The sequence below is a fragment of the Papio anubis genome, chromosome 6 (genome assembly GCF_008728515.1).
Source record: "Papio anubis isolate 15944 chromosome 6, Panubis1.0, whole genome shotgun sequence".
In the NCBI taxonomy this organism is placed as follows: domain Eukaryota; kingdom Metazoa; phylum Chordata; class Mammalia; order Primates; family Cercopithecidae; genus Papio; species Papio anubis.
In genome coordinates, this window is record NC_044981.1 from 79,385,384 (window position 1) to 79,408,973 (window position 23,590).

Below are 23,590 nucleotides of genomic sequence, written 5' to 3' on the forward strand. Positions count from 1 at the left end.
GATAAGATGTCATTAGAAAGTTCAGGTTTTCTACTGCTCTGTCCTAAGCTCTTAAATAAACCACTGCTCTAGCTCACATTTCCATTTCTGCGGAACAGAGCTGGAAATACCTGGTACCGAGAGGTGACAACATGCTACCAGCCCTTGCTCTCCGCGCCTCCTTGGCCTTGGAGTCCACTCTGGCGGCACTTGAGGAGCCCTTCAGCCCCCCCCCCACGGCACTGTGGGAACCCCTCTCTGGGCTGGCTGAGGCCAGAGCCGGCTCCCTCTGCTTTTGGGGAGGTGTGGAGGGAGAGATGTGGGCGGGAACCGGGGCTGCTCCCGCAGCGCCCACAACACCCGCAACGCTGGCCTGCCAGCGTGAGTTCCGGGTGGGCGTGGGCTCAGCAGGCCCAGCGCTTGGAGCAGCCGGCGGTCGGCGCCAGCCCCCCGGCAGTGAGGAGCTTGGCACCTGGGCCAGCAGTTGCAGAGGGTGTGCCGGGTCCCCCAGCAGTGCTGGTGTGCTGGCACTGCGCTTGAATTCTCGCTGAGCCTCAGCTGCCTCCCCGCGGGGCAGTGCTTGGGACCTGCAGCAGGCAATGCCCCAGCTTCCTCCCCTCGGAGGTGGGCTCCTGCGCCTCCCGAGCCTCCCTGACAAGCGCGGCCCCCTGCGTCTCCGCGTAGGTCCCATGGACCGCCCAAGGGCTGAGGAGTGTGGGCACACAGCTGGGGACTGGCGGGCAACTCCGCGTGCAGCCCAGGTGCCAGATCCACTAGGTGAAGCCAGCTGGGCTCCTAGGTCTAGTAGGGACTTGGAGAACCTTTATGTCTAGCTAAGGGATTGTAAATACACCAATCAGTACTCTGTATCCAGCTAAGGTAGTGGGGACTTGGAGAACTTTTCTAGCACTGTGTCTAGCTAAAGGATTGTAAACGCACCAATCAGCACTCTCTGTCTAGCTCAGGGATTGTAAACGCACCAATCAGCACTCTGTCAAAATGGACCAATCAGCTTTCCATAAAATGGACCAATCAGCAGGATGTGGGTGGGATCGGCTAAGGGAATGAAAGCAGACTGCGGGAGCCAGCAGTGGCAACTCCCTTGGGTCCCCTTCCACACTTTGGAAGCTTTGTTCTTTTGCTCTTTGCGATATATCTTGCTGCTGCTCACTCTTTGGGTCTACACCGCCTTTATGAGCTGTAACACTCACCACGAAGGTCTGCAGCTTCACTCCTGAAGCCAGCAAGACCACGAACCCACCAGAAGGAAGAAACTCCGAACACCTCTGAACATCAGAAGGAACAAACTCCCAGACACACCCTCTTTAAGAACGGTAACACTCACCACAAGGGTCCAGGGCTTCATTCTTGAAGTCAGTGAGACCAAAAACCCACCAATTCCGGACACAGTACCTCTCCTTTTCACTCACTTGCTAAAAGAATGGTTCAGCTCAGGACCATAACAAATAGTGTGTGATATGGTGTGTGCTGCTTGGAGACAGATACTATGAGCCAAAAATACAAAGTAGTCTTGTTTGGCAAGTCATCCTCACAGTGATTTAAGACACAGCCAGTCTCTCTTATTCTTATTGTGCCAAGTGTTTCAAAAGCTCCACTAATTAGAATTTAAAGAGTGGTTGATTCCCTGGTATTCTTAAAATGATCTAATTTGAAAGTTTAAGATATTTAAAGTTTTAATCCACTTAGCCAGGCTGTTTTAGAATAGCAGCTATGTAAAACAGTATGACTCAGTGAGAGGCCAAGTCTAGTCTTTGGGGAGTCTGATGTATACTTTCTTGCTGCTAAAATGAGAGATTCAGATAATCCATGTAATGGGATTTGAGAGAAGAGAGAGATCCTCATGTGGTGAAATAGTTGGAGAGATCTCTTTGGAGGAGGTAATATCTGATCCCTACCCACAAAGGTAGACAGGAATCTGGAGAGGAGGAAGAGGAAGTCCAGCTTGCAGGTGGAACTGAATGGGCAAAAGCTCAGAGGACCATCTTTGAGAGTTTCCCCACCCCAGGTTCCTGTACCATCATGAGCCCTCCCTTTTTTAATGACCCTGTTGTTTCTACTATCTATGTCTTCAGGCTTTTTTGTTGCCCCTTAACCCGTGTGTGTGTGTGTGTGTGTGTGTGTGTGTGTGTGTGTCGGGGTGGGTGTGAGGGGGTGGGTGGGTGTATTTGAAAAAGTGAAGTTCATTGTGTGGGAGAGGATAGTTTGAAATAACAAGCCTGAATGAATTCTTTAAGAGCACAGTCTGCAGTCCTTGACTTTTTGACCTCTACTAAATCTTCCATAGTTAAACAACAGTGTTTAGAATATCCTTGTTGATCTGAATGGACTCATAATAATTTTAGCATGTTCAAAACTAGTGCTCTTTCTCGAGGAAGGGCATATTTATGAGAACTTAGTGGACGTGTTTGCTGAAGATGGCATGAACTGGAATAGATTAATGACATTTTGTAAATATTTTCTTTTCAAAAATGTATTTATTTTTTAGTTATAGTAAGAGTGATTGGTATAAAGTAAGTCATTTTTAATGGACTTCCTAGGACAGTTTAATTAGTTCACCAAAGAGAACATTGTTTTCCCCAAATTAGTTTCAGCACTGATATTAATTTGCTTGGGCTGCCATAACAAAATACTGCAGACTGGGTAGCTTAACCCACAGGAGTTTATTTTCTGTTTTCGTTTTTTGAGACGGAGTTTCGCTCTTGTTGCCCAGGCTGGAGTGCAATGGCAGGATCTCGGCTCACCACAACCTCCACCTCCCAGGTTCAAGTGATTCTCCTGCCTCAGCCTCCCAAGTAACTGGGATTAGAGGCATGCGCCACCACGCCCGGCTGATTTTTGTATTTTTAGTAGAGATGGGGCTTCTCCATGTTGGTCAGGGTGGCCTTGAACTCCCGGCCTGAGGTGATCCACCTGCCTTGGCCTCCCAAAGGAATTCATTTTCTCACAGTTCTGGGGACTGGAAGTCCAAGATCAGGGTGCTGGTTACGTAGGTTTCCTCCAATGGCCAGAAGGGAAGCTCTGCTCCAGGCCTCCCTCCTTGGCTTGCAGCCGCTGCCCTCTTGCTGCCTCTTCACATGGTTGTCCCTCTGTGCATGGGCTCCCTTGATGCCTTTCTCTGTGTGTCCTAATCTCCTCTTCTTATGAAGATATTCTTCAGAATGGATGAGGGCCTCATTTTAACTTAATTACCCCTTTAACGGCCCTATGTCCAAATACAGTCACATTCTGAGATACTGGGTGCTAGGGCTTCAACATATGGATGTTGGGGGTGGGGACACAATTCAGTCCATACAGCACCGTATTCACATTGTAGTACAGTAGGGGCTCCACACCCGTGGGTTCCACATCCGTGGATTTAGCCAATTGTGGATGGAAAATATTTAAACAAGAAAAGGATAGTTAACTAGATTTGAACAAAAAAAAAAGGATACTGAACATGCACAGACTCTTTTTTTCCTTGTAATTTATTCCCTAAATAATACAGGATAGCAAATATTTACATAGCATTTATATTGTATTAGGGATTATAAGTAATCTAGAAATTATTTAAAGTATACTGGAGGCTGTGCATAGGTTCTATGCAAATACTACACCGTTTTATACTGGGGACTTGAGAATCTCTGGATTTTGGTGTTTGAGAGGTCCTGGAACCAAGCCTGCACAGATGCTAAGGAATGACTGAATATATGTATACACAGTGAATGATGGTAGTGACGCTGGACATGCTGGACATGGGCAGCCAAGATGAACTTGAATAAGGTGTTGGTGGAGCTGTCAGGTGCAGCTGATGAGGCTGCGAGGGCAGAGATCCAAATCTGCATTGAAGCCAGTAAGGCCCTGATGAAGGTCCTGGAGTTGGCAAGCCTGTCCCCGAGACCTATGTGCTCTGCAGCCACCTCCACAAATGACCTGCCCCCACCCCTCACCCTTCCTTAAAGATGAAGAAGCCTGAAAAAAAAAAAAAAAAGGGTATACACACAGGCTGGGCACAGTGGCTTACACCTGTAATTCTAGCACTTCGGGAGGCCGGGGGTGGGTGGATGACTTAAGGCCAGGAGTTTGAGACCAGCCTGGCCGACATGGTGAAACCCTGTCTCTCCTAAAAATACAAAAATTAGGTGTGATGGTGCATGTCTGTAATCCCAGCTGCTCAGGAGGCTGAAGCATGAGAATGGCTTGAACACAGGAGGCAGAGGTTGCATTGCGCCGAGATCGTGCCACTGCACTCCAGCCTGTGTGAGGAGCGAAACTCTGTCTCAAAAAAAAAAAGTATATATAGACACACACACACAATGTCACAATGTGTATGTTCACATGTGTGTGCTTTCACATGCATGTGAACACATATACACACCCATAATACAAATAGATACAGACCACTGAGTTTGTGATACAAGTGAAAAGCAACTTGATAATTTTGTTAAGTGACAGAATCATAGATCTGGAAGGACTTTCACTATATCCCTTTCAGTTCTTTTCCTTTGTTTATAGGGGGTGAATATTTCAGCCATAATAGGTAGCTCTCATGTGAATGCAGTAGACAGAGGCAGTGTCATGCGAACCCCCATGGAAGTGTCTGCTTGCTGTGAAAATATTGATGTCAAACTGCTAGTCCTCCTGTCTTGCAGAGGACTGCCTTTATTGTGAAATTATATCTTCTCTACTTGGAGGGTGTTTAAGATAACTGTCTACAAAATGATAATTATTAATAATAGTTGTTTTTAAAATTTTTCCTTACTTTGCAAAATAAAAATGCTGGCAAGTCTGTATTTCAGGTCCATGAAAACTGGCTGGTCTCTAGAAAACATTCCCCAGAGACTGGATGGAACCAGTTTAATGAAATTAAGGTGCTTCCTTTTTGTTGTTGGGAAGCTGCTAATTTTAAATGTAATCCATGAGAAGGGCCTGAAAGCTTTGGAATGATAATTTGTGGTGGACTTCTCCTGAAATGAATTGGGGTAATGACAGGTACAACAGAAGGTAAAGCTTATAGAAAGGAGAATTCGACCGGGTGCGGTGGCTTATGCCTGTAATCCCAGAACTTTGGGAGGCCAAGGCAGGTGGATCATGAGATCAGGAGATGGAGACCATCCTGGCTAACATGGTGAAACCTCGTCTCTACTAAAAGTAGAAAAAATTAGTCGGGTGTGGTGACACACGCCTGTAGTCCCAGCTACTCAGGAGGCTGAGGCAGGAGAGTCACTTGAATCCAGGAGGCGGAGGTTGCAGGGAGCTGAGATCACACCACTGCATTCCAGCCTGGGCCACAGAGCGAGACTCCATCTCAAAAAAAAAAAGGAGAATTTGGGAAGTGGCTAGTGTGTTTCCAGGACTGGTCAGGGTGAGAGGACCATGAACTGGCAAAGCACACATATTCTGCCACCTGTCTAAGACTCTCCCAGGGGTTGAAAGGGGTGATTCCTCACAGCTTAGAGGGAGTGTTCCTTTTACTTGAAAGGGAATCCCCACAGGGCTGCTGAAAAGAGCAAAGCTGGATCCTTGAAGGTGGACCAGGGAGGAAGGATCCACACAGGGAGGGGTGCTCAGATGTCTCAGCACCCTCTGTCATCCTCTGGGGTTCTCTTTTGCTTTAGAGAGTTCTCATTACCCTCCCCTCAAGTGCTATGATTGGGAAGCACTGCTTCTTGTTATTGTTTTAAAAATTATTTGTATTATTTAATTAATTTATTTATTTTTGAGACAGCATTTTGCTCTGTCACCCAAGCTGGAGTGCAGTGGAGTGATCTCAGCTCACTGCAATCTCTGCCTCTTAGGTTCAAGCAATTCTTGCTCCTCAGCCTCTCAAGTAGCTAGGATTACAGGCGTGCACCACTATGCCTGGCTAATTTTTGTATTTTTAGTAGAGATGGAGTTTTGCCATGTTGGCCAGGCTGGTCTTGAACTCCTGGGCTCAAAGCAATCCACCTGCCTTGACCTCCCAAGGTGCTGGGATTACAGGCATGATCCACCAAGCCTGGCCTAAAAAAAAAATTATAAACAATATTTAGAACTTTTTTGTATTTTGGTTAAATATGGATAATATAAAAGGTACCATTTTTGAATATACAGTTCAGTGGCATTAAATATATTTACATTGTTGTACAACCATGACAACTATCCATTTTCAGAACTTTTTCATTATCTCAAACTGAAACCCTTTACTGGTAAATAACAATTTCCCATTTCCCCACCCTTAGCTCCTGATAACCACCATTCTGCTAGGTTGGTGCAAAAGTAATTGTGAATTTTGCCATTAAAAGTATTTGCAAAAACCACGATTACGTTTGCACCAACCCAATACTTGCTGTCTTTAAGAATCTGGCTATTCTAGGTACCTTATATATGTAGAATCATGCAATATTTGTCCATTTGTAACTGGCTTATTTCATTTAGCATAATGTTTTCAAGGTTCATCAAAGTTGTGGCATGTTTCAGAACTTCATTGCTTTTTAAGGCTTAATATTGCATTGTACATACAACATTTGGTTTATGATTCATCTGTGATTGGACACTTGGGTTGTTTTGACCTTTTGGCTATTGTAAATAATACTGTTATGAACTTAGGTGTGCATAAATATCTGTTCAAGTCTCTGCTTTCAGTTCTTTTGTTTTTAGAATTAGAATTGCTGTATCATATGGTTATTCCATGTTTAAATTTTTGAGAAACTGCTATACTGTCTTCCACAGTGACTGTACCTTTTTACCTTCCTACCAGCAGTGCACAAGGGTTCCAGTTTCTCTATACCCTCACCAATACTTATTTTCTGATTTTTGATAATTCCCATGTTAATAGGGTATGAAGTGGTATCTCATTATGAAGATTTCTTTTTGATACTTGGTTCTTTGACTTGACACTTGTAATTTAAAGCGTGCTTTCCCTAAGAGTTTAGAGATAGAGCAAAAATAAAGTAGTCATGGGAACTCAGAAAACCTAACTGTAATAAAAGTGACTGACTTGGTATTCTACTGGTGCTCTCAACTAGCCTAGAATTTTTTGAAGGACAGACCAAGAAAAGCAAGGTCTAGAAAAGGCTAGAGTTAAGCCTATGCCTTTCCTGTGATTGGGGAAGCCAGCTCCACCATGATAACATGTTGTGGTGGCAACAAGACATTGACATTGAAATACAGGACGGCAGTCTAACACGTAGATACACATGTAGTGGGATGGAGCATTACGGTTCTGTTTTGTCATATTATTACAACTCCCTTGTCCTGATTCTACTTTCACTAGCTAATCTTCTGATCTTAAATTTTGTTTCCCAGACCATGTAAAACATGTGCTGTGGTCAGCGTGAAAATTGTTTTCCTTATTCAACAAATGGATATGCTCGTTATAAATCATTCTGCTATGCTTGGTTAGCATGACTGAGTCCATAAGGGCTTTCTCGTCTCTGGAAAACTGAAAATTCAGTTCCCTGACTCTGTAGAGCCAGGGGCAGAGGTGCAGTCATATCTCAGGGCCATGCCTCTTCTCTTCTCCGGAATTTTCTCCAGATGGAGACTTTACAGCTTCTTTACTGGGTGTGTAAACATGAAATTCTTCTTGATGTCCAGCTGAAGTCTATTAGAATGGGACTAACCTGTGGAGTACTACAGAGCCAGGAAACACTCACTTTAAAAATTACTTCTGGCTGGGTACAGTGGCTCATGCCTGTAATCCCAGCACTTTGGGAGGCAGAGGCAGGCGGATCACCTCAGGTCAGGCGTTTGAGACCAGCCTTGGCAACATGGTGAACCCTTTCTTTACTAAAAGCACAAAATCTAGCCAGGCATGGTGGTGCATACTTGTAATCCCAGCTACTAGGGAGGCTGAGGCAGGAGAATCGCTTGAACCCAGGAGGCGGAGGTTGCAGTGAGCTGAGATTACACCACTGCACTTAAGCCTGGGCAACAGAGGGAGACTCCATCTCAAAAAACAAAAAAACAAAAAAACAAAAAACAAAAAACTTCCTAGCCTGTTTGCTACCATATAGGTGGCCAGGCATAACAGAAAGAGGTAGATTTATGAATACAAACTGCTTGTCCCCTTTGAGACACCAGCTGGTGAAAGAAGGGTGCCCACTTCTTAATTAAGCAATTCTTTATTTCAGGTGGTGACTACATATCTATCAGTGTAAAATATTAAGTCCCATTTCTGTTTTTGGAAGTTGTTCTTCTATTGGCATTGATTTTTCTGTTAAGATGGAAGAAGTCTTCAGGCCTGGGAACACTTTTTGTCCGCTGCCTTGCTGCTGGAAACAAGTTGCTGACTGCACAGGAGAAGCAGGGATAGGCAGGAAATAGATACATCCTGAATTCTCTGTCAGCTGTCAGTCACCATTTTTTGAGGACTGCTGGGTAATTGAGTACTTTCTAGGAAACACTAGAGAATGGCATAAAACTTGGCAGTGTAGAGAAATTTGGGAAGTATGTCCATTTGAAAAGGAAGAGCCCAGCATGCGTACGTGTGTGTGTGTGTGTGTGTGTGTGTACGGGCGTGTAACATCTCTAGACTGAATTGAGTGGCCAGAGCATCAGACTTCAAAAGAGTCATACTCGAGTCAAAATAGTAGTAAGGAGGAGAAGACTACAAAGTCCTGGAAGCATGATCTTTTTTATTTAATTGGAGGAAAGAAAAATCCATGCCCCATGAAAGACACCACTGACAAAATGGATTCACAGAAAAAGAATCAGCAGACCTGGAAATTAAGTGGGAAGTGCCAGTAGAAGGTGGTGGTTTATGCAGACTCTATAAAAAGGAGAAGTAAACTGGAGAATAACACCATGTTACTGTTTTTAAAGCACTGCCCTGGGAGGACAATGTGGCAGCTTTGATTGAGAGGGTCAAGCATGATCCCTTGCTGGGAGGTGCTGCCTTATAGAGATGCTTTAAGAAGATCCAGCTGGCTCGGAGTGTGATTCATAATGTTGAAGTCTCTCATTTTCTATGTGACCCTACCCACTTAGACGTGGGTACGCTGGGGTGCACCATTGTTCTGTGCAAGGAGGAAATTAAGCTTCTAAAGTTGCAATTCTGAAGTTCCCACCTTGGGCTCATCAGCCGCCAAAGTGCAGCGTGGCTGAGCTTTATCTTTGGTTTCTCAAGTCTCTTTGCTGGAAGAGAGGGTTATGAGTCACAAGGGTGACTTCTCTATGTTGTGTGGGACAGTCATTCCTGGAAGTAAGACGAAGAAGGATAAGAGGTAACTAACAAGACCTTCCTGGCATGGGCCAGAACAGAGGTTGGTGGTCCTGGGTGGCATGCCTACTTTTGGAGTTTGAGGATTGAAGAGGAAGGTGAGAGAGTCATTGCAGTTGGGAATTTTGATCATCTGACTGGCCATTAGGTCTTCCCCTGTACAAACTGGTCAGCATAGGTCTTTGGATTTGTGGCATTGGCTGGCAGTTTCTTGGAATGCCTTAGTAGCTGTGCTGTCAGTTGTGTGCATGTTTGTGTGGGGGCATGCTCATTTTTCAGGGTTTCTGGCACCTTTTGGATTCTTCTTAATGTCCTGTGCCTGGGTTAGTGGTCACTTGAAAAACTCATCTGCTGATGTTGACCCCTTAACATGGAAAAAAAGTGTCTAACTCCAAAGAAGCAGCCCCCTTGCTGTGCATACCATCGTAATCCACTAAGGATATTGACACAAAGCCATTTATTCATAAATAATGGCTTTATGATTAGAATAGAATTTATTCATAGAACTACTTTGGGAAGTTCTATGTCTGAGTACATCTCCTCAAATTCAGGGAGGTGGAGAGAATTGCTTGATCCATTTTTAAGAAGGTAGAGAGGGCTGGGCACGGTGACTCACGCCTATAATTCCAGCACTTTGGGAGGCCCAGACAGGCAGATCACCTGAGGTCAGGAGTTTGTAGACCAGCCTGGCCAACATGGCGAAACCCTGTCTCTACCAAAAACATAAAAATTAGCTGGATCTGGTGATATGTGCCTGTAGTCCCAATTTCTTGGGAGGCTAAGGCAGGAGAATCACTTGAACTCAGGAGGCAGAGGTTGCAGTGAGCCGAGATCTCACCACTGCACTCCAGCCTGGGTGACAGAGGGAGACTCTCCTCAAAATAAAAGAAGGAAAAGAGGCCAGGTGTGGTGGCTCATGCATGTAATCCCAGCACTTTGGGAGGCCAAAGCAGGAGGATCGTTTCAGCCAGGGAGGTCAATGCTGCAGTGAACTGTGATTGTACCATTGCACTCCCACCTGGGCAACAGAGTAAGACCTTGTCTCAAAAAAAGAGGGACGGGGAGGAAAAGAGAGTGCCCAGGAGTGGTATAGGAACCTGGGTTGGAGCGGGAAAGATTGGATAGTCCGAAGAAGGGATGAAAGTGATGGGAATGTGGGTTGGAGAAGAGGTGATGGTTTAGTGAGAGGTGTCTGGGCCTGCTCACCACGCTTTCTCTGTTTGGGTTTGTGATCTTCCCTCTTCCCCGACAATGGGCTGGCATGGGCTACACTACCCTGTGCACACCTGGAAAAGGTAAGCTTCCTTTCAGGGCTAGCTTTGGGATGCAGTCCTAATCTTCATTTTTGCTTTTGTTGGCAATGATGCTTTCAGCTGCCCAAAAGAGCAATTTAGTCTCTCTGATGTGGAAGCTTGTTTAGGATATGTTTCTGTCAAAGAAGTTATTTTTCATGACTCTAATATCATAAAGAAATCTGACATTAAGAAAATCTCAGGGTGGGGAGGGTGGTTCTCAGGAGTGGTAGCCACACAGACAGCAGCTGCCCGTGGAGCTGCCGCTTCCTGCTGTTGTGTTCAAGACAGAGCAGCTGCCGGCCTGTCAGCACCCCAGGGAGTGAGGCTCAGTGCCAGGTTGCCTCCCTTACTGCGTGGATGGCCCAGATCATGCACACTGTGGTGGAATAGCAGACTCAGGGGGCTGCTGCTTGGACATGCTGGCAGTTCCCAGCTTATGTTTCAGCAAAGCTTGGAGAGTCACTGCGGGCTTGGTAATGGGGATGACGCAGAACACTTCCCTAGCACTGCCTTATGTTTGTTGTTGGTCCTTGTGCATCTGATGGCCTAAGCTGGTTAATTTGAGACTTGCATGAAAAAATAATGCCTCGTGGACTTTTTCAAGGGCACTAGGTGACTGCTTTAAAGAAGAGGTCAGAGGTTCTGTCCTCCAAAGCTATCTTTGGGATTCAAGAAGTGAGAGGAAAGAGCCAGTGGAGACAAATGTCTCTCCTTTTGTTTGAAGGCTACTCAGACAACTGGTGGCTGCTTGGGGAGAGCTGGTGTCACATTTCATTCTGCAGAATGAGAACCTCCTGTAGGGTGGCTCTGTTATTCAGTCATTCTTGTCTGTCAGTGTTGGTCAGAACTTCACTTCTCTCTTCCCACCTTCAGGACTTTTGCACATATAACTTATATTACCCTTTGGTAATGCTCTTTAGTAATCAATCCCTAAATAGTTCATTTAGATGAAAGGGGATAGTGTAAGGGGGAGAAAAAGAAGGCATGTCTCTGTTGTAGGGTGGGTGGTTGAGATTCCTTACAGTTCACTCTTACACAGACACATTTTATTGACTAGTTCCTGACCGGCCCTATGAGGGTGATGTTACTGCTGCTTTCTGACTGGTCCTGTGGACCCTGGCAGCCACAGATGAGGGTCCCCACTGTGTGCTGACTTTGAGAACTATGTGGCTGTGGGAGAACAGCTCTCAGTTCTGTGGTGCTCTGAATACACACCCTCCATCTTTATTTTCTTCATTCCTTTAAGTACTTCTCACTATTTTTCTGTTCCAGATGAAGTTGAGTGCCTCCCTCCACTCTGCTGTTACAGTAGTGGTAATGTTGATTTCTACTAAAAATGATATGATCAAACCACACTTCATCTTATTTTCCTTAATAAAGAAAAAAAGGAGAGAAATCCTATTTTATTTTTGAGTTGGCAGAACAGCATGAATCCCAGGATGTAAATGTTGATCATTTTAACTTTCAAATGATCTAAACACCTTTAAGTAATTTTTGGTCATAGTTTTAATTATTTGTCTGGGCACTGTGGCTCACAGCTGTAATCCCCACACTCTGGAGGGTGAGGCAGGTAGATTGCTTGAATCAATCAGTTAACACTTGGTGCATTTGGTAAGAATTGGCTGGCCAGGGAGTTGGGTGTGTCTGAAGAGCAAAGCGAGGCTTTTCGATTCAAGATCAGCATTTCTAATTAATAGTTGTGCGGCCTGCTAATATTTTTCTTAATTTTTCATGCAACATCACATTTAATTTTTATAGCAACTCCATGAAGTGGGTACCATAATCATCTTCATGTTACTAGTGGGAAAACTGAAGCTCAGATTTTTTTTTCATGGCTCTATAGCAGGGATTGGCAAAGTTTTTCTATAACATAAGACCAGAAAGTAAATATTTTAGGCTTTTTGGGCCCATCCTTTGAACAGTATGATGACATGGGGTTAGAGTCCTTTTCTGTGGAGTCATGTCTGGGATGGGAAAGAAGGGGTGAGGGAAAGGGGAGAGTGATGCAGAAGTGTGGCGGAAGGGTGGTGGTGGTGATTTTGCCCCAGCTTCCCTGAGGATTGTGCCCTGGAGGCAGTGGGGAGGGGTGCAGGCTAAAGAAACCTCAGAAAGCTCTTGAAGCGGGCGCAGTGGTAGTGACTGCTCAGTGAATCTTCGTTTCCGCTGGTATTTCATTCAAATTTTCCCTTATGTTACTGCTATCTGTCGCTTTGTCTCCCTTTCTCCATTGTAAGGGAAGGCCTGTGGAGTACTGATCTGTCTCAGGCATCTCTGCCCACCCCACAGTGTGCAGTGTCTTGCACACTGTAGGTGCTCAAGCACAGTTATTGAACACAGGCTGCATTGACTTATCACCTTCAGCATCCATGCTGCGCAGTGCAATCATCTTCTCCCAAAGAAGTCAGGATTTTTTGGTCTAAAATAGTCACAGTTAACAAAGATACTCGGGAAATCCTGAAAATATGATAAATTTCAGGAGTAAGCAGTTGGACAAGTTGTGGACTTCTGTTGAGGATCTTCTGCAAGGTCCACTATGCAACTTTTGTTGCCTGTTTTTCTTTATTCACTCCTTTTTATTAAACTTAGTTTCCTCTAACCCCACTGGAAGCAAGAAAAGCAAACAAACAAACAAAACCTTAGGTTGCTTATCTCCATTGTTGCATAGTAGGTGTTCAATGGATACATACTGAGCTAGTTCATTTCTGATACTAATTTGATTACTTCTCCTAAACATTCTTTCTTCTTACAAAATTCTCTGTCCTCTACCTCCCAAATCCCACAAAACTTCTCACCTCCACACATAGGCTGATTACTCGGGAATGGTACAGGAGGCCCTTGGTGACTCTAATTGATGAAAGACTAAAAAATTCCCTTATAGGAGAACTGAAATCAATGTCAATCTGAGATTGAGTAATACATCAAGTTAGTATCAGAAATGAACTAGCTTCAGCAGACTCTTTACATACTCTTGCAGGTATAGGTGCTGAGGCTGAAGCTGTAAGCTCAGAGATTTTGACGTACTCTTTCCCTCCTTTCCTTCTTTCCTTCATCAATTACTGAACATTGGTTATGTGCCAGGCATTGGGTTAAGTTCACAAAAAAATACAGTGTCTGGTTTCAAATACATTTATTCCAGTCTAGTGGCGAGATAAAAGGAAGTAGTGGCCATATGACATGAGGTGTGGGCAGCTGGTAAGAACCTCTCCTGGCCTAGGGGGTAAGACCTCCTCAAGGGGTTTGCTGCCAAACTCCTGAATGTGATCAAGAGTAATTAAGGTAACTGTGCAGCTCTGGATGAATTAACAGGTTCTGCGCTTGACTTTCTCTATTTGTACAGGTTGAAGATGTCTGCCCAGAGGTTAATTTCTAACAGAACTTCCCAGCAATCGGCATCTAATTCTGATTACACCTGGGAATATGAATATTATGAGATTGGACCAGTTTCCTTTGAAGGACTAAAGGCTCATAAATGTAAGTTTTATACAATTCCTCATTGTAAGCACAAATTGTATTTCTCTTAACCTGTGAAATCCCCAAGGATTATTTCTCCTGAACATTCTGTCTTCTTACAGAACTCTCTGTCCTCTGCCTCCCAAGTCCCACAAAACATCTTGCCTCCATACATAGGCTGATTGCTCGGAAATGGTACAGGAGGGCCTTGGTGATTCTAACTGATGAAAGACTAAAAAATTCCTGTAGTAGGAGAACATGAATCAATGTCAAGCTGAGATTGAGAATTTTAAAAAAGCATTTGCTATTTTAGCTCCTCCAAACTGTGAATGTTTGAACTATCAAAAATATGTATAAAAATAGGATCTGGAACTGTTGTTTGAAGAACTTTCTTTTGTAACACAGCAGCATCTTTTCATCCCAGTTGGTTTTCTGGAGCTGTAGAGAGCAGTGTATCCATGTGTGTTCATAATGATGGGCCAGAATAGCCTGCAATCATTTCTAACCCTGTGTTCTAGGCATGAATTGTGTTTCATGCTATTGGAGTAATTAAGGGTCTAGCACAGAGCAAGGAAATGTAATTCTGTGAGACGTTGCTATTCGACTCCAGTCATAAGTGAATGCTGACTGGCCAGCATGAGACATCCTTGTTTCACTAAGTAGAGTTAACAGTTAACATGGTAGGCAGGAACTGCTGCCCAGTCTCAGGTCCTGTCTTGGTAACCCCGTAAATATCCCTGAAATGTTCGCTTTTGTCAGAGTGAATTATCCACAGCACTGTAAAATTTTTATGTTCTTAACTGGTCCAGGTTAGTGGGACACATTAGGAAATATAAGAGGACTTGGAGACACAAATGTAGCAAAGAAAGCATTTTCATTCCTTTAATTATTTCCTGGCTGCTTCTATCCTGACCTGTCTTGGCATTCATGATCTCTTGCACCAGCTTGGTGCTCTTTTGCAAGAACGGCTTTCTATTTTTGTTCCTTTAGCAAAAATCATTAACTAAACCATATGTCCTTTACCCCTTAAGTGAGTAGTAATAATTAAATACTTTCACTCATTCCTTTATTGACATCTACTCAGTATTTCTTTGTGGAAAAAAAGCACATGGCATTCATTAAGGTATGCTGTCATTGATTATCTGATAGAAGGCTGTTGGGTGTGAAATCACCCTCCTTAATTTACTTAAATTCTTTAATATGTTGTTTTTCTAGGATAACTTTTATGTAAGGACAATTGCTTGTTCTGAATTATAGTGGAAATCAAAATGACTGGGAAAATTGCCACATATTTTCTTGAAATGTGGGCTTTTACAGCTTGGTGACATCAACTTTATTTTTGTGTCAGCTTGCTCCTGTCTCTTTTCCTTAGTATGAGAGGCACAGAAGACAGGCCTACTGCTATAATTTTGGTTGGTACATTTCCAGAGACAATTGAATAAAATCTTTTGTGAGGATATTTCATTCTAGAAATAATTATAGCTGGAAAACTTCCCGAGAAACATAGGCAGAGGTGTGACTCATTCTTTCCTTACTTACACTACCTACTATACCATCAATAACAACTGCTTTTGTTAATTTTAATATTCACATCAAGATAAAACAAAAATTCCTGAATACTTACTGTTCTGATATAAGAGAGCTGATAAGTAGAAGCCCTTAGCTTCAGGAACCTGACAATATGTGAGACACATTGATAACAAAAAACAAACAAACACAAAACCCCAGATATACAGGAAAGTGAAAAGATCAAGTCAACTGTTGAAATATGTGCTTTGGTACAGTCTCTTTCATTTAAAAATGCTGTGATTCTGACCTTCAAGTATGACTCCTTGTTTTGCTGGGCAAAATACAAAGCCAATTAGATGCAGATTCAAAAGAACAGAAGCAGGACATTTCAAGGGGAAGCCCTCATTGAGGACAGGAATGACCATAACAGTTATCTTTATTTGCCTTACCTGTAATGGATCATACTTGGCAACAATAGCTCCATCTTTAGACTAAGTTCCTCTGCTGAAATTAAGATTCCTACCTTCAAAGCGTGTTTCATCTGAGAAACAACCTCAGATGGTCATTGATAATTCTTATGCCATTGGTTTTGAATCCCGTATTAAACCTTATCATGTATCAGAAGTGGACATGTATCTTACACAAATTTGGCACCAACAGAGTAGAAATTTATTTATTCATTCATTCAATATCTATTTATTGAGCACCTGTATGTGCAGTACTATTTTAAGCACTGGAGAGACAACAGTGAACTGAAAAGACAAAAATGTTTCCTCCTATAAAGCTTGCATTCTGGTGGGAGAGACAGACAATAAATAGTTAAATAGATAATGTCAGATGGCAATATAAAAGGATAAATAGAGTGGGGGGAAAGGAATGTGGAGTGTGGAGGTGACAGTATAGATAGAGTGGCCATGGAAAGCCTTACTGAGAAGGAGAGATTTGATAAAAGACCTGAAGGAAGTGAGAGATTGAGCTATAATATATCTCGGGGAAAAACATTCCAGCAAAGGATCCTTGGCGGGAGTGAACTGGATCATGCAAGGAACAAGGAGGCCAGCTTGATACCAAGGGAGTGATAAGAGGCAGAACAGCAGGAAATGAAGTCAGAGAGGCTCTGGGGACATGGACATGGTGGGGGCGCTCAGAGGTCATGCTAAGGACTTTGCTTGGCCTTTTACTCTGAGCAGTTACTTGAGGGTCTAGAACAGAGGAGTGCCATCTGGCTTAGGTTTCAACGCATCACTTTGCAACTGGGGAGTGAAAGGCATGAAATTAGAAGCAGAGACCATTCACGTGGCCTTTGCCATAGTCCAGGCAGCTGATGATGGTGGCTTGGAGCCAGGTAGGGAGAGTGAAGTGGTGAGAAAGGCATACATTCTGGATGTTTTTAAAAGACGGATCTGGCAAGATTTGTCAATGGATTGGTGGGGTGTGTAAGAGAAAGAAGAGTCAAGAATGATTTGAAGATTTGTGACCTGAGTAACTGGCAGGATGGAATTACCTTTAACAAATTGAGAAGAGTATGGGAGAAGGAGGTTTCAGAGAGGAATGCCAGGAGCTCCGTTTTGGACTTGTTAAATTGAGACACCTATCACATATCCAGGAGGACAAGGGAGGAGAGGGTGGGGGGAAGCTGTAGACTTGAGGGTCATCAGCATGTAAATAGTATGCGTTCAAAGCCAAGAGGCTGGATAAGTGAGTGTAGATAGAAAACGGAAGAGTCCAAAGCTGAGCCCTGGACACGCTTGTGTTTCGAAGTTGGAGGGTTGCATAGCAGTATAGGTGCCTGAGAGGAATGTACAGAAAGTAGGAAGAAAACTGGGCAATTTTTGTTTTCTGGATGCCAACTGAAAAAAGGGTTGCAAAGACAGTCTGTGTCAAATGCTGCTATTAGGTCAAGTTAATTGAAGACTGAGATTTGACCCTTGGATTTATAATGTAGAAGTTACTGGCAATGGTTTGAAAAGCAGTTTTAGTGGGGTGCTGGGGGTAAAAGGTTGATGGAATTGGTTCAAGAAAAAATGAGAGGAGAGAAATTGGGGACAGCATGTAGAGACAAATCTCTCAAGTGTCTTGCTATAAAGGGAAGGAGAGGAATGGGTCATCTATGAAGGGCGTGGCTGGGTAAGACAAGGTGTTCTTAAAGCAGCAGAAGCAAAAGCTGATGAGTCAATGAGTGGACAATCACATTTTAGCAGGACCACTCTGACCACTGTGTTGAGAAAAAACTGAAGGAATATCCTCTTAATATGAGGTATCAGTGGTGGCCAAATCCATGCTTTTTTATGTGCTGCCTGGCGGATATCAGACCTATGCATGGATGACTCAGCAAGAAGCCAGGTCATTAGGATGAGAAACAGAGCTAGAACTTGTAAAGCTTGGAGTAAGACAGTAGAGACAAGTGTGGGAACATCACTGTTGGCTCTTTGCCAGGAATTCATATCACAGAATTGACCCTAGTGCCTTAGGAACCAAAAGTGGTGTGAGGACAGTGTCATGAACCCTCTCTTTCAAGTGAAGTATTAACGCTTGTTTTTCATATAACCACGAAATGGGAAGTTCACCATTTATTCTCAAGAGGTGGAGAGGAGGGCGAGTTGGATGGAGTAGTTAACCTAGTCCTACCCTAGAGTGGGAAGGAAAAAAATCATGTCAGCTTTCAGCTCTCTTGTTCCATTCCATTCACTAAAGGTTAGGTTAAGGGGAGTTACTTGATTATGACACATTCCATTTGCAATTCCCCTGGGCAATTGTTCTACCCCCTTACAATAGTAGTCTCCAAGTAGCTCAGTGTCTAGACAGGACAGACTGTGGTAGCTTGGCTGTGGTGGAAACTCCTTTGGAAGGCTTCTTTTGACTTTCTTAACCATCTAGCCACATTGGAGCTTTGCTCTGTATAAAACTTTATTCTGACTTCTTCCCAGAAAAGGATGCTTTTGGGAAGACAAGGGGCTCCACTTTTCCCATCTTACTGTAGTGCCTATGCCCATGAAACTTAACATGTGAATAAAACTTCAGGAGAGTTTGGATATTTCTGGGCTGAGATGGGGATCTCTGACGTTTCTTGTAAGAGGCTTAGGGTGAGAAAGTCCCCTGGGGATGGGTCATAGGGCAGAAGATGAGATTGGGGGAAATTAGTGGAAATAACTTGAGGAAGCTACATTTTGTTCAAAGTGGAATGTGAATAAGCAGAGCTACTTAAAGCATATTGCCATGGAAAACATAGATGCCGCATTATTAAAGAAATGTTTGGAAATGCTGTTGGATCACGAGGATTCTCAGATTCTACCCACAGCCTTCCTCTCCCCAACATTGTCGCCACCTGACTTCTCTGAAGGCTGTAGCCCTCCCATGCTTCACATTATTGCTGCTTTTTGATTAGCTCCCTGGGGCACTTAGAAGGGCAGAGGGAAGGGGGACTGGGCTGGGTTGAGGGCACACTTTCCTCTGCCTCCAGGAGTCAGTCCACCATTTGCAGTGTGAAAGCTGTCCTTAGGAGAACACCTTCCTAGTACACAGATTTGAAAAATGTCAATCAACATGATTCAATTCTAAACCGAAGATTTAAATATAGCATTGGTGTATAATTTTAGAATTTGCTTTTGCTATGCAGGCAGTTGATAAAGTACAGTGCAGGGAACTGTTATTTAACTGTACAATGTTTCTTCATAGTCCACACCTAGATAGTTGAGATTTTGTTGTTTCATGTTAGTTGTACCTCAGTACATGTGGTGTTTGGTATTTGTCCTTGTCTTTTTTTATGCCTCATTTCTACTATATTAAAACGCAAAGTATACAATTTCTATTTCTTTGGCACTTAAGGTTAGACACATTAGTTTTTCAGAGTGCTGAATACACATTGTTAACCTCCAGGCAATAGTATGTGGAGGATGAAAGTATGGATTATGCAGAGTAAATTCTTAATCTGATTTCTTCACTTTGGAAAAACTGCTACACATACATAATTTAATTAGAATAAAGCTTTGCGTTTAAACACATTTGATATTTAAACTCCAATCACTTATTTTTAGAAAACTGCTAAGCATCCTTAGTGTATTTCCACATAGATAAGCTTCTTAGTATAGGATGGATACACTTTCATTAGCTCCAGGCTGGGAAAAGTTGTTCCAGGCAGGTAGTGGTCAGAGCCCTGGTAAGGTGTGGCTGTGAGGAAGCCATGGCTAAGGTTACGGTAAATACAGGGACACAATGTCCCCTAGTATGATTGGAAACACATGGTTTTTAAAGTGAGGTAAATTGGGAGAAAATGACAATTCTAATGACAGTAGCCAGCACCTGTGGTGTACCGTTTTCTCAGCTGTCAGACATTGTATAAAGTGCTTTACATATGGAATCTCTTTTAATCTGGAAAAGTGGGTCAGTTCTGTTTTTGTTGGAGAGCTTTTCACGAAAGAGCAATATCATCAGGGCTGTGATTAAAGCAGATTTGTACAGAAATAAAGCACAGGGAAAGGCAGACGGCAGAGAGAGCACTCAAGAGGCCATCTGTATGTTCTCTGCAAGAAGTAATGACAGCCTGAATTATTCCATGGTGAACACAAGTGAGAATGCAAAGTTGCTACCTAATTGAGCTGCTAACCAATAGAGTTTCTGAACTAAAATTTGGCCCAAGAAGGCCTCCATATTTGCATACTTGCATTCTTAGGTATGAGCTGTGACCTAGCTTACTAGGTAAGCAAACTGAAAACCCAGCGAATGCTTCCATAACAATAGCTGAGTCTCAGCTAATCACACAGCTACACTTCAGGCACTCACAGGCAGACAGCTGTTCAAATGGTGTTCAAATCCAGCTGTTTACATACCTCGTTTCTTTTTCCTGTACATCATTTTCCTTTTTCTGTCCCTAAATCTTAACCAACCATGAGGCAGCCCAGAGTCTCTCTGAATCTGTTCTGATTCTGGGAGCTTCCCGGTTCAAGAATTTTGTTTTCCTTGCACAGTTAATATCTGTTAAATTTAATTTGTCCAAAGTTTTTCTTTTAACAGTAGGAATCCAAATGCACTTAAAACTTGAGTTGGTAGTCTGCTAAACATTTTATCTTCTAACTCAACACACATGAGTGGAATCTTGAGGCCCAAGATAACCTATGCTCTGGCCTAGGTTCCTTCCTTGAGATACGGAAACCATGAGTCAATGAGGCCTAAATCCCTTCGTGCTATCTGAGACAGAAACCTGGAGGCGGAGCAGACTCTTCCCTCCCCGTCATCCTTTCCATCTGATCAATCTCCAGCCAACTGCGGATCAGACTGTTGATTTCCTTTCATGTTTCATGTACCAAAGCCTCTCCAAGAAGCTCTGATTCTTGAATGTTCAAGTTTTAAACTACTGTGAAATACTAATTGCAGTATTAACTGTCTTGCAGATTCCATTGTGATTGGATTTTGGGTTGGTCTTGCAGTCTTCGTGATTTTTATGTTTTTTGTGCTGACCTTGCTGACCAAGACAGGAGCCCCACACCAAGAGTAAGTTTGGGCGGTTCCTAAATGTCTCTTAAGCCTCACAGGAGACTGAGGAAATGGAAACTACTACCCAGGGCTGGAGGTGCTTCCAGTGGATGAAGAGAAGGGGGTGGTTATGGATTTGCTGTCTGAACCCAGATGCCTGTGGATTGGATCCAACTATTCTCCTGGCTTTTTGTTTCTTGCGTCTTGGGCTTATTTTCAAGTGGACTTTTATGAAATTGGGTTTCTTGGTCCTTTCCTACAGTCTTAATGATGATGTGGGGCCTGATTTTTACATTGAAATGTTTATTAATTACAATGTATTTTATCCATATTCCCAAAAGGATTTAGATGATTCACCATATTAAAAACAGTGGAAAAGACAATCGCAAAATAGGATGAAAACTAGTTTTAAAAATTATTTCAAGAAGCAGAGTAATAGTTGTTCCTGGATACTCAACTCAATTAACTATTGACAATGATTAATAAATTTAACAGAGTTTTCTTGAAACTAGGATACAAAGGCCAACACTGTGGTTTACATAATTCTCATAACATGGTAGGACTTGTGATGATGCTGCACTTTAGATTGAAGTATTACATGAGTGCTTAAAGAACACTGAGAAACATCAAAAAGCATTTGTTCACTAATGGCTTGTAAAAAATTCAGAAATATCTTAAAGGATTTATGTATTTTATACCAAATTTTTAATAAAAGGGAAAACAGAGAACATTCAATACCTTATTAGTCAGCACCAGGAGGCAACAGTAATTAAAAGAGTTTTTGGCTGGTACGGTGGCTCCAGCCTGTAATCCCAGCACTTTGGGAGACCAAGGCAGGCAGATCAGTTGAGTCCAGGAGTTCAAGACCAGCCTGGCTATGGTGAAACCCCGTCTCTATTAAAAATACAAAAAATTAGCCTGGTTTGGTGGAGGGTACCTGTAATCCTAGCTACCTGGGAGGCTGAGGCACAAGAATCACTTGAACCCGGGAGGTTGCAGTGAGCCAAGGTCGTGCCACCGCACTACAGCCTGGGCAACAGAGCCAGACTCTTGTCTAAAAAAAAAAAAAAAAAGTTTTTGATAAAGGGGCTGTTCAGAAGTTATGGACAGGGAAGAGGGCAACTACACAGGCTCATGCAGGACAGCAAGGCTGGCAACACTGAGGAGCAGCCATCCTAGATCCCAGGAAGCAAGGGGTGGGGCCACAACTGGAACCCGCGAGTCTGCTGAGAGTAGCTGTGACTTTGGGCTAAGGGACACAGCTAGTCCAGTGTGACCTCTCAGGGAAGGAGCCTCAAAGTAAAGACCAGTACCTCAGTCTTCTCCCTTCTTCCCATTTCTCATCATTGCTCCCTACTGGCTGAACACAGCCAGCAGCCAGAGGCTGTGTCAAAGGCCATTTTCCCATGCACAGAGGAGGACAGGGGAGGGTGGGAGAGACCTGGGAGAGTGAATAGAAGAAGTTTCACAGGAATCCTTGCATTTTTATATTCAGTATCTTATTTTTGCTTCACAGCCTGGGAGCAGCTCTCTTTCATGGTTGTGTCTCATCACAGCCTCCAGTATCTGTTGTTCACTCTTCAGCCTGCACTTCAACTATGACAAATGCCTGTGCAAAGGGAACAGTTCTTGCCATCACTCAGCTATTTGTAGATATCAGGGGCTAGAAAGAAAAATGTAAACACAGCCAGGTGTGGTGGCTCATGCCTGTAATCCCAACACTTTGGGAGGTGAAATTGAGAGGATTGCTTGAGCTCAGGAGCTTGAGACCAGCCTGGGCAACATGGCAAAACCCTGTCTCTACAAAAAATACAAAAATCAGCCGGGCATGGTGGTGCACACCTGTAGTCCCAGCTACTCGGGAGGCTAAGGTGGGAGGATCACTTGAACCCAGGAAGTTAAGGCTGCAGTGAGCTGTGATTGTGCTGCTGCACTACAGCCTGGATGACAGAGTAAGATCCTGTCTCAAAAAACAAAAACAAAAAAACAAAAAAAACACAAAGATTTTAAATGAAAGGAAAACATTTTTATTGAAGCATTTGGAGACATATGGCTGAGAATCTATTTAACAGCCACTAAAAAGACACGCGCTTTCCTTTTTCTCTCTTCATGTCATTGTAAATATTCGCACATGCTTCACTTCTATTATATTGGCCCGGGGAATTTGAAAATGTGGTGTGGGTTACAAGAGGGGTAAGAAAAGCCTAGAATAAACTCAGATTAAGGCACAACTCATAGAGTGGTCAGGGATTAATAATACCCTGTTATCTTCCTTTTCCTCAGAGGAACCAATGGATTTTTGTGGGTTATTGAGATAGATGTGTGTGATGTAGAAGGCAGGAGATTTTAGGACTAGGAACACTAGCACAAAATAGAATATGACTTTCTGTGATGGTTAATTTTATGTGTTAACAATTCTAGATGTTTCTGTGAAGGTATTTCTTAGTTGAGGGTACCATTTATCAGTACTATTTGGGTTAAGCAGATTACCCTCCATGCTGTGAGTGGGCCTTATCCAGTCAGCTGAAGGCCTTAGGAGAACAAAGACTGACCTCCTCAAGCCAAAAGGGATTCTACCAGGACACTGCCTTTGGACTGTCCCCACCCTGTCAGCCTACTCTGCGGATTTTGGACTTGCTGGCCCCCCAAGTTGCATGAGGCAATTCCTTAAAATAAAACTCTATCTTTA

The 23,590-nt window shown here is 43.3% G+C and overlaps 1 protein-coding gene across 3 annotated transcripts in view; it reads left to right on the forward strand.

Moving 5' to 3' along the window:
• Positions 1 to 23,590, forward strand: part of MRAP2 (melanocortin 2 receptor accessory protein 2) — a 64,807-nt gene that overhangs the window by 21,471 nt on the left and 19,746 nt on the right. For all 3 annotated transcript variants that reach the window (XM_017958085.3, XM_009205599.4, XM_003897857.3), the window contains 2 exons: positions 13,811 to 13,944; positions 20,820 to 20,919. In XM_017958085.3, the coding sequence (XP_017813574.1) occupies positions 13,818 to 13,944; positions 20,820 to 20,919 (227 nt within the window). In that variant the 5' untranslated portion in view covers positions 13,811 to 13,817. The remainder of the gene's footprint in view (positions 1 to 13,810; positions 13,945 to 20,819; positions 20,920 to 23,590) is intronic.